Source organism: Octopus sinensis, linkage group LG1 (genome assembly GCF_006345805.1).
Source record: "Octopus sinensis linkage group LG1, ASM634580v1, whole genome shotgun sequence".
In the NCBI taxonomy this organism is placed as follows: Eukaryota; Metazoa; Mollusca; class Cephalopoda; order Octopoda; family Octopodidae; genus Octopus; species Octopus sinensis.
Window position 1 is genome coordinate 182,058,393 of NC_042997.1, and position 12,901 is coordinate 182,071,293.

General features: G+C 34.9%; 1 protein-coding gene across 1 annotated transcript in view; it reads right to left on the reverse strand.

Moving 5' to 3' along the window:
- The window catches only part of LOC115219294 (neuronal acetylcholine receptor subunit alpha-5-like), a 35,652-nt gene that overhangs the window by 8,706 nt on the left and 14,045 nt on the right, over positions 1–12,901 (reverse strand). The window contains exon 5 of the mRNA XM_029789459.2: positions 4,526–4,641. Within this exon, the coding sequence (XP_029645319.2) occupies positions 4,526–4,641 (116 nt within the window). The remainder of the gene's footprint in view (positions 1–4,525; positions 4,642–12,901) is intronic.

A 12,901-nucleotide genomic window follows, 5' to 3' on the forward strand; every position in this document is an offset into this window, starting at 1 on the left:
ATACATACATACATGCATGCATATATAACACATACATATATAACATATATACATTCATATATACATATACATACATAAGGCGGCGAGCTGGCAGAATCGTTAGCTCACCGGGCGAAATGCTTAGCGGTATTTCGTCTGCCGCTACGTTCTGGGTTCAAATTCCGCCGAGGTCGACTTTGCCTTTCATCCTTTCGGGGTCGATTAAATAAGTACCAGTTACGCACTGGGGTCACTGTAATCGACTTAATCCGTTTGTCTGTCCTTGTTTGTCCTCTCTGTATTTAGCCCCTTGTGGGTAGTAAAGAAATAAGTATTTCGTCTGCCGCTACGTTCTGAGTTGAAATTCCGCCGAGGTCGACTTTGCCTTTCATCCTTTCGGTGGTCGATAAATTAAGTACCAGTTACGCACCGAGGTCGATATAATTGACCTAATCCGTTTGCCTGTCCTTGTTTGTCCCCTCTGTGTTTAGCCGCTTGTGGGCAGTAAAGAAATAATATACATATACATACGTATATAATACATACATATATACAGCAGGAGTGGTTGTGTGGTAAGTAGCTTGCTTATCAACCACATGGTTCTGGTTTCAGTCCCATTGCGTGGCACCTTCGGCAAGTGTCCTCAACTATAGCCTTGGGCCGACCAATGCCTTGTGAGTGGATTTGGTAGACGGAAACTGAAAGAAGCCCGGCGTATATATATGTGTGTGTATGTGTTTGCGTATCTGTGTTTGTCCTCCCAACATCGCTTGACAACCGATGCTGGTGTGTTTACGTCCCCGCCACTAGCGGTTCGGCAAAAAGAGACCGATAGAATAAGTACTAAGTTTACAAAGAATAAGTCCTGTGGTCGATTTGCTCCACTGAAGGTGGTGCTCCAGCATGGCCACAGTCAAATGACTGAAACAAGTAAAAGAGTATACATAGATACATACACAGATGTTCACACACAAATACACACTCACACACACACACACACCACACACACTCACATACACACACACACACATATATTGCTTAGCATTTTTTCACGTTTTGCATTCCTTGCTTCTTTAACAAGGCAATATTCCCATTGCTGATTGAGATCAAGCTTGTGTCAGTCATCTGCCAACTTTTCCTCTTAAGGGTTTTATTTGAAGTTTCAATTCCAGAAAATCATTTCTCAGTATGGCCTTGTTGATGATAGCTCAATTAACTTTGTTTCTTTCCTTTATCTTCCCAAATTTTGCATGATGGAAACCATTATCACCGTCGCTGCTGCCACTGCCATTGCCACAACGACGACGACGACGACGACGACGACCACCACCACCACCACCACCATCGCCGCCACCACCACCACCACCACCACCACCACCACCACCACCACCACCATCGCCATCGCCGCCACCACCACCACCACCATCGCCATCGCCGCCACCACCACCACCACCACCACCACCACCACCATCGCCACCACCATCATGACTACCACCACCACCACTACCACCATCGCCATCGCCGCCACCACCACCACCACCACCACCACCAACCACCACACCACCACCATCGCCACCACCATCATGACTACCACCACCACCACTACCACCATCGCCATCGCGCCACCACCACCACCACCACCACCACCATCGCCACCACCATCATGACTACCACCACCACCACTACCACCATCATGACCATAACGTCGACGACCACTACCATCACCACTATCACCACCATCACCAGCACCATCACTACTATCATGACCACAACGACGTCGATGATGACGACGACAACGACTACCACCACCACCACACAACCATCGCCACCACCATCATGACTACCACCACCACCACAACCACCATGACCATAACGACGGCGACCACTACCATCACCACTATCACCACCACTACTATCATCACCATAACGACGGTGATGACGACAACCACCACCAGTACCACTATCACCACCACCACCATCATGACTACCACCACCACCACACCACCACCACCACCACCATCATCATGACCATAACGACGGTGATGACGACAACCACCACCAGTACCACTATCACCACCACCACCATCACCACTACTATCATGACCACAACGACGACGACGACCACCACCACCACCATCACCATCTTAACATCATCCATACAAATCAATTTCTTGCAAGCCGAGCAGTGGAGTATCTTAAACGTGCGTCACCCAGGGCAGCCCTTGAGTTTGCCGACTCTCCCCACCCCCACCCGACACAAGCCAGTCCATGCTACACAGGCTTATACGGCAAACCCTAAAGTTGCATCTCTATCAAAGCGTCGTTCGTGGTGGATTCCAGCCCCCAACGCACCCACCTACGCTACAACAGCTGAGTACCCCTTTATGTTCTCCTCGTTGGGTCGATTTCTGCCATGATGGTTGAGCGGAAGGTCACTGCTGAAGATGAGGACGACGAAACTGGCTTGGTTAAACACACCAACACTAATTATGAGGTCGTAGATTGGTGGTAAGCACTGGGTTGGATAAAGTAACCAATCCACTCTCTCATATTGATACTTTCCTTTTGATTGACTCCGAAAGAATAAAATCGATCTCGGCGGGATTCGAACTCAGAATATAAAAAAAGAAAAAATGCGGCTAAGCGTAGGAGTGGTTGTGTGGTAAGTAGCTTGCTTACGAACCACATGGTTCCGGGTTCAGTCCCACTGCGTGGCACCTTGGGCAAGTGTCTTCTACTATAGCCTCGGGCCGACCAAAGCCTTCTGAGTGGATTTGGTAGACGGAAACTGAAAGAAGCCCGTCGTTGTGTGTCTGTGTCCCCACAACATCGCTTGACAACCGATGCTGGTGTGTTTACGTCCCCGTAACTTAGCGGTTCGGCAAAAGAGACCGATAAAATAAGTTCTAGGCTTACAAAGAATAAGTCCTGGGGTCGGTTTGCTCGACTAAAAGGCGGTGCACCAGCATGGCCGCAGTCAAATGACTGAAACAAGTAAATGAGTACTAAGCATTTTCTGCGATGCGCTAGCGATTTTTCCAGCTCGCTGCTTTGTGTTTCGAATTACGGCACAAGGCCGACAAATTAAGGGGTAAGAGGTTAGTCGATGATACTGGTTTCAATTTTTGGCACCAGGCCAGCAATTTCGGAGGAGATTCTAATTTGATTATATCGACCCCAGTACTTTTTTTTTATCTACCTCGAAAGGATGAAAGCAAAGATGAGTTCGGCACAAGGTCAGCAAGTTCGTGGAGGAGGGAATGAGTCAATTACATCGACTCCACTGTTCATCCGGTAGTATAAAGTCGATCCCCGGTGGCATTTGAACTCAGAACGTAAAGACAGACGAAATACCACTGAGAATTTTTCCCGGCGCGCTAACGGTTCGGCCAGCTCACCGCCTTGTTAGACGATAATATTAGTTTCAAATTTTAGCACAAGGCCAGCGAAATCGGGATGGGCGTAGGGTAAGTCGCTTACGTCCACCCCAGTGTTTCACTGGTATTTATTTTATCGAGCCTGAAAGGATGAAAGGCAAAATCAACCTCGTTGGAATTTGAACTCAGAACGTAAAAACGGACGAAATGCCCCTAAGCATTTTGCCCGGCGTGCTAACGATTCTGTCAGCTCGCTGACTTTGTTAATCTATAACATTGACCACAGAACTTGATTGGTACGTTCAGGCGGAGGACAGATGCAAAACTAATTCAAAATAGGAATACGAATGCAAACTGAGTCAATGTTTAGATGGAATATGTTGGTCATAGTTCTTTTAGCATATAAGTTACAACAAAGGTTCATTGAAGGTAGATAGATTGATAGATAGATAGATAGATAGATAGATGGATAGATAGATAGATAGATAGATAGAGAGGTAGATAGAGAGGTAGATAGATAGATTGATAAATAGAATACAGACAGACAGACTGATAGATAGATATAGAGATAGACAGACAGATAGATATGTTTCTTTATTAGCCATACAGGGCTGAACACAGACGGGACAAATTACAAGGTAGAGCTTTTCTTTTGGGGGAGAAAAAAATGGGGAGGGGGGGTTCGATCAAAAGGGATCGTAAAAAAAAAACGAAAAAAAAACGATCATTATGGATCATGTATTACAGAAATGTCATGATATAAAGTGTAAAGGGGAAAACAGATAAGGTTTATCCGTGGAAAAAGAAGCTTACGGAAAAGACCACGGTAACCTCGGTTAATAATGTCACATGTTAACACATTTATTTGCAAGTAAGTAACTTTCTGTTTTAAATTAGAGGCAGATAGATAGATAGATAGATAGATAGATAGATAGATAGATAGATAGATAGATAGATAGATAGATAGATAGATAATAAAGGGCACTAATAAACGAATAAGCCCACTAAAATGTCGTATTTCACTGTGAATGAGTACTACAACCTTTGAAAACGATCTACAGCCACGCATAAAAACAAAACAAAACAAAAAAGAACGAAAATAAAACAATAATACAAAATCAAAAAATAAAAATAAAGGTTATCTTGAATGGAAAATGGCGACAACTTACAGCGCGGAGTGGCTTTGCAATTTTACTTCTCGCATGTGAGTTTGCTAAGTTAACGACCAAGACATTTAGAAATGTTGACAGAGTTAGAATAGCCAAATTGAAACACAAGTAAATACCTGTAAACAGTAAAAGAAGTAAAAAAAAAAAAGGAAAATTTAATGGAAAATACGGAGCGATTTTAAATAAACAAACGAAGAATAATGGTCGAAATATACATTTGCTGCGTGGAAGGTGTTTATAAGCCATTTAAGAAACACACAGAAACCATTAGATTCACTTCAACATTTAAATTTAATTTGTCAAAATATTTTCGTTGCTTTGAGATCGCGACCTGTTCACTGACAAAACTTCGACCTGTTCATTGACAAAACAGCACGAAGTTTTGTCAGTCGCGGTCTCAAAGCGACGAAAATATTTTGACAAATTAAATTTAGATGTTGAAGTGAATCTAACTGTTTTTGTGTGTTTCTTAAATGGCTTATAAACACCTTCCACGCTGCTATTGTTTTCGTTCCAGCACACGATCTTAGATCAGGTCACTTGCTATGCAAGTACATCTTCGTAAAATAAATATACATTGTCTTAGTTAAACGATTTTAATTTGTAAATAAATAAACAAGTAAATACTAAAATAAAATATGATAAAAATACAATACGCGTACGTACGTACGTACATACATACATACATACATACATACATACATACATACATACATACATACATACATGCATACATACCGTATTTTAACGTGTATAAGGAACTCTTTATTGTCAAAAATTAGGTTTAAAAAATATGGGAGTTTCTTATACATGAATCCCTTACAAAATCCCTTACAAAACCTTTTTAACAAATTTTAAGCCTTCCAAATTAGGGGATTCCTTATTGCAAAATATAAGAAGGGGTTGGTAATACATTAATGAATAGAACAAGTTTTATTTTTGACGTAGAAGGTAAACATAGATGAAAAGTATGTTTTCATATATATATATAAAAAAAGTGCGGAGAATGAAATTTTAGCGAAAATCTTTCGTATCAAAGAATTTTTTCGTATAAAATATTTTTACGCAATAGATTTTAGAGCATGTTTTAACCAAGAAATATTGCTGGAAGAAAAAAAAATCATAATTTTCTAACAGGTTTCACTGTCATCAGTTTTTTTTACGTGTTTAAAGTATGTTTTTCAACATTCCCCCCGCTACCATATATGTATATGCATATATGGTGTGTATTTTTATATGTAGATGTGGATATATATATATATATATATATATATATATATATATATATATATAATATATTATATATATATATATATATATATATATATATATATAAAATATTATTAGAGACAAAACCACTATTTTGCAAAACAAACAAGGAAGACTTAATCAATACATAAAATTTTAATAAATAGTCAAAAAAACCGCCACTACAATCGTTTCTTGTCTTGATCGACAATCTTCAGGTGGACTTCCAATCTAAAAATCAAAATTTTAAAATATAAAAATAATAATTTTAAATAATTAAAGTTAAATGAAAAATATAAGTATATAATCCATATATAACCTATATATAATCCATATCGAAAATATAGACAAATTACCACGATTCCCTAAAAAAAAAAAAAAAAACCATGATAAAACAAAACTCTTAAAAACATATAACGATAAAAAATCCCTTTGCTAAACTCTAAAACAAACCTATATAGTAATCCCCTAACCTAAACATTCGCACACAATACACACACGAAACCACAGACCCACGACTTATACACATACCTATACTAACTTATAAACCTCAATATACACCAAACCCACTCCCTCCCCACACAGACAAATTAACACATACATCCCAGTAGTAATGTTAAAATATGAGTTGGATAATAAAACTGAACCTTATGTACCTCTGCACCCCAGAATTACTCTTAAGGACCAAAAGATAATTTTTTTATTCAGACCCTAAAGTTAGATTAATTTGCCCATGTAAATCGGACCTAGGTAAATTAAGTATTTATTTTAGATAAATATATTGATAAGTTAAATAAACTTAATTATTTAAAATTATGGTTTAGTAATAATAATACATTGAAATGGTTTAATAATATTAAAGATAAAAATCGTTATAAATTTATTCAAATAGATATAGATAATTATTATTCTTCTATTAATGAAATTGTGTTTAATAAAGCGCTTATTTTCGCAATGAATAAAGTGGGCATGTCACGGGAAGAAGTAATGTAATTAAAATGGCTAGGAAATCGCTAATTAAATATAAAAATAAATTATGGGCTAGGAATGATACTAGAGATTGTTTTGATATACCTATGGGAGCACCAGATTCTGCACAGGCTACTGATTTAGTAGGTATTTTTCTTTTATCTGAACTCCAATTAGAAAATCTTAAGATAGAGGGTGGTTTATATAGAGACGATCTACTAATTCAAAGAATTGTACTAATAGGAATCTAGAAGTATATAAGAAAAAACTATATAGTTTCTTTAAAAGATATGGTTACGTATTACTATTTATAAGGAGAATTATAATGTTAATTATTTAGATGTTAATTTTAATCTTATTACAGGTAAAACACAACCATATCATAAACTTAATGAGAACCTTAGATATATAAATGTTAATAGTAATCACCCATTTTCTATTAAAAATCGTTGATTAATAATATAAGTAAACGTATTTCATTACTCTCTTATGATATAGAGATTTTTAATAAACATGCTAATTATTATAATGAGGCCCTTAGAGGGGCAGGTTATAATAGGAATATTAAATTTTATAATATTAGCGATAAAGATTTAATTGTTAATTTTCGAGATACTTCTAATAATAATTTTAATTTTGTTAGTTAGTGGTAAAAATAATAGATATTATAAAAAAATAATAAAAATGATAAAAATATAAATAAGAATAATAATAATAATAATAAATATAATAATAATAATATAAATAAGAATAATATAAATAAAAATAAATTTAATAATTATTATAATAATTATATTGATAAATTTAATAATATTAATAATTCCTTAAATGCTGTACATAGATATAATTCTGATAATAATTTTTATAAAAAAGAATTATAAATATATTTATAATAATGATAATAATAATAAGGTTAATAAGAATAAAATTTGGTTAATAGTTCCTTATGGAGATCAAGTAAAAACGAATATTATTAAAGAGATTTTAGATGTTATAGAACTATTTATTAGAGATAATCGTAAATATAGAACATTTTCTCTTTTAATAATTTTGGAGTTGGTTACTCTACCACTAATAATGTTGGTAACATTATTTCTTCATTTATAAATATAAACTGAATAATTTTTATAAAAAGAAATTATTTGATAATAATATTAATAATGATAAGACTTATATTAATTGTACATGTAGAGATAAATCTAATTGTATATTAAATAATAATTGTGATATTAACGATGTAGTGTATAAATGTATAGTTACATTACATGATAATAACTTTAAGAATAATAATTACACAAAAGCGGTTTATATAGGTTCTACTTCCTCAAAAATAAAACTAAGAATCGCACAACATATGAATTCTTTTAAAAATAAAAACTTAATCAACTCAACCGGACTTAGTAAGTACATTTGGAGTCTTAAATCACTAAATATTAATTATAGTTTAATATGGGAAATAATTTGTAAAACTAAATCATATAATATAGGAGCTAATTGTTGTTATTTATGCTCTAATGAGTTTAAAGAAATTTTATTTTATAAGTATGATAATTTACTTAATACTGGTGAAGAGCGCAAAATAAAATGCAGACACAAGTTACTTTACCTATATAATAAGTTTCATGATAAATAGCAATAATAGTTCCCTTTTAGGTTACTTTAGTTAGTTTAAAATAGTTTAGATAATATATTTTTGTTATGTTGTCTAGGCTTTAATTATAGTTAGTCTTTATTGATATTTCTTTGTTTTAATTAGTTCATTTTTAATGTATATTAATTTAACAGTTTATGGTACGTTAAAACTTTAATAATTTATATTAGATTTTTTTATTTTTTTATTTTTATTTTTTTATTTTATTATGTATTTTTATTTTGCATTTGTTATATGTATTGGAGGATATATTTATATGATTTGGGGTGTTATTTAGTGGTTTTTTATTGAGTTTTGTATGTATGTGTGAATGTTTAAGATCCCTTTGTTTTTTGTTTTTTATTTGGTGTTGAATTGACAGATTTTATTTGGGTATTGTCTTTTATAATAAAGTACACACACCCATAACAAATATAAGTGCCCACTTCATTCGTTGTACTTGGGATTGCATGTGAGGCCTCAGCATATGCACCTAACGGCCACTCCCGCCCCACATGGATAAATAAACACATACATCCCCAAAAATGGGAGTAATCCCATTCACACCAATTATATGTATACAATTATACACATTAGAATAATACATAACTAACCCAATATACAGAACATACTAATAATCACCAACTAACCACCACATCACAATGAAACCCACACCCATACAATGACAAAACTCCCCCCATACCCTATTTACACCACATAGTAATCCCAATATATTCATCCATACATGGACGCAAGTGCGTGAAGCACATGCACATAATTAGTACGTACAACCCTAATACACACTAATATATACGTATCAAGCTCGACCTCCACAGCGATACGTTTACACCCACTCACACCCAGATGGGTGAATTGCACAACCAGTGAATGCTCACACACACGGGCGCGATTACATTGTTGCATATATCGAGCCAAAATAGTATGCATATGTACATGTGAGGGGTACACGCAAATGAAGTGAGCGTGTACCCCCTGCATTTATACCCGTGCGTGAATATACACATGGAGACTACCACACAGGTACAATTGTTTAGAAATGGGAGCCCCATCACTACACTTAATGTATACTCTCACCCATCCGCACGGATGTGTAAGTGTATCTCCGGTGTATATGTTGAGGCTTATATGTAGCGTTGTGGAAGGAACGTCGTTTAAATTGTGAATGATGGGTGGAGTTGGAATTGTAACCGGGTGGTGGACTAGCGTTGCTTGGAATTGTGAATGGATTAGTGTGGTTTTGAGGTATGCATCGAGAATAGTTATGGGTTACTGTAAGTTGTTTGTTAGAGCTGCTAGGGTGAGCTAAAGCTCATAAATGTATATAATGATTTTCATGGTAGTTTTTAAAGAATCCATTCATAATAAATTTTTTTTAAGTAGCGTTGGTTTGCTACGTGGATATAGTTTTTAGTTCCATTTATTATATTTCTCTATTCATATTTTGAATGACGTTTACTTTCTATGGCGCGTATTCTTTTTTTACATAAGTTATTTCTATGGTAACGTAATTTTTGTTTGGTTTTTTAACGGCTAAGAATTTAATTTCACTTCATAATTTGTAACTGAATTGTAAGTATGTATTTGATTTATCTTTATGTCATATTGTTATTTTTGATATTCTGGTTAATTACGAAGTATTTAATGTTGTTTTCATAGGAGTGTTTATGTATATGAGATTGGTTGTGAGTTTTTAGTGTATAATTAATTTATTTATCTGTATGAGTGTGGGTGTGTAAGTATTGTTGTATATATTGAGTTTAGTGAGTATGTATATGCGTATATGTGAGGGAGTATATGTATCTGTTGTGTGTGTGTGTTTGTGTGTGTGTGTGTTTGTGTGTGAATGTTATTTGGGTTTGTTATTTAGGTTTTGGGATGTATGTGTTAATTTGTCTGTGTGGGAGGGAGTGGGTTTGGGTGTATTTTGAGGTTTATAAGTTAGTATAGGTTTGTGTATAAGTCTTGGTCTGTGGTTTACGTGTGTGTATTTGTGTGTGAATGTTTAGGTTAGGGGGATTGCTATATAAGTTTGTTATAGGGTTTAGCAAAGGGAGATTTTATCGTTATATGCTTTTATGAGTTTTGGTTTATCATGGTTTTTTTAGGTAATTCGTGGTAATTTGTCTATTTTCGATGTTGGTTATTTTTTTACATTGTTTCATTCATAATTTTTGAGTGGTGTTCGTTTTGCCACGTGAATAACCGGGTGGTGGACTAGCGTTGCTTGGAATTGTGAATGGAATAGTGTAGTAGTGAGGTAGGCATAGAGAATGGATTGGTTACTGCAAGTTGTTTGTTAGAGCTGCTAAGGTGAGTTAAAGCTCATAAATGTATTTAATGATTTTTGTGGGGTGGTAAGTATTGTTGTATATGTCGAGTTTAGTGAGTATGTATATGCGTATATGTGAGGGAGTATATGTATCTGTTGTGTGTGCGTGTTTTGCGTGTGTGTGTGTGTTTTTGTGTGAATGTGTATATGGGTTTGTTATTTAGGTTTTGGGATGTATGTGTTAATTTGTCTGTGTGGGGAGGGAGTGGGTTTTGGTGTATATTGAGGTTTATATAAGTTAGTATAGGTATGTGTATAAGTCGTGGGTCTGTGGTTTACGTGTGTGTATTTGTGTGCGAATGTTAGGTTAGGGGGATTACTATATAGGTTTGTTTTAGAGTTAGCAAAGGGAGATTTTATCGTTATATGTTTTTAAGAGTTTTGTTTATCATGGTTTTTTTTTTTTTTTTTTTTAGGGAATTCGTGGTAATTTGTCTATATTTTCGATATGGATTATATATAGGTTATATATGGATTATATACTTATATTTTTTCATTTATACTTTAATTATTAAAATTATTATTTTTATATTTTAAAATTTTGATTTTTTAGATTGGAAGTCCACCTGAAGATTGTCGATCAAGACAAGAACGATTGTAGTGGCGGTTTTTTTGACTATTTATTAAAATTTTATGTATTGATTAAGTCTTTCCTTGTTTGTTTTGCAAAATAGTGGTTTTGTCTCTAATAATATTTTATATATTTCTATAAAATTGGATTTAATCCTAAATCTGATTTTTTTCCCTGTAATTTGGATTTATTCCCTAATATTTATTATTATATATATATATTATATATAATATATATATATTATATATATATATATAATAAACATTATGGTGAATTGAAGAATGGAGCTGAACGCAGATTGAACAGAAATCGTTTTATTTCATTCTACACGTGTTTCGAAAGGCACAAATTACCAAACCGATTGAATAATGGGACCATTCAATCGGATTTTGGTAATTTGTGCCTTTCGAAACACGTGTAGAATGAAATAAAACGATTTCTGTTCAATCTGCGTTCAGGTCCATTTCTTCAATTCACCAATAATGTTTTAATTTCAATTATCCGCACCAACGCACGGTTGCAACGCCAGATGGTTGTACCTCCAACCGTGCTGTTTACTGCTGTGATTTTTGCTACTAAGGTATCGTTAAACTTTTGATTAATCTACTACAAGATTATTCATCTTTCTATTTCACATAAATATATATATATATATATATATATATATATATAAACAAAGGGTAATAATATAGATTACTACCAGTGGCTCAGCACAAAAGACGAATTAGTCATTAGACAAAATATTATTCATATAGAAAAATATTATTCATGTAGAAATATAATTAAGGGCTCCTAAATAAGGATGCCAAGTGCTGGAACACAAAATGGAGATAAACTTATCGAGAGTGAAATGTTTTTGATTTTCACTCTCGATAAGTTTATCTCCTTTTTGTGTTCCCAGCACTTGGCATCCTTATATATATATATATAATATAGAGATATACACATACATATATATGTATACACACACACACACACACACACACACACACACACACACACACACACACACACATATGTGTGTGTGTGTATATGTTTGCTTAAAATTTTACTTGCATTTGTTTGAAAACTTATTCCCAGTAAACCTGGGAATAACAGCGAGATCGTTCCACATTCCTCGAAACTCTGAAATTCCTGACCCACTGCCGGATGAATTTATGTATATACACCGCATATGTTTTATCCATCCATCCATCCATACATACATACATACATACATACAAACAAAAATACCCTGTTGTCGATGTTGAAATTCCAATGAAGGAGCTTTGGATCAAGGCTAGAAACCGGTTATTTCTCTATTGGCAAGAAATCTTGAAATAAACTGAATAACGGCATACATGGCTCAGTGGTTAGAGCGTCGAGCTTACGATCGCGAGGTTGTGAGTTCGATTCCCGGACCGGGCTGCGTGTTGTGTTCTTGAGCAAGACACTTTATTTCACGTTGCTCCGGTTCACTCGGCTGTAGAAATGAGTTGCGGCATCACTGGTGCCAAGCTATATCGACCTTTGCCTTACCCTTGGTAAACATCAGTGTTGTAGAGAGGGGAATTTGGTATGCATGGGCGACTGCAGGCCTTCCATAAACAGCCTTGCCCGGACTTGTAC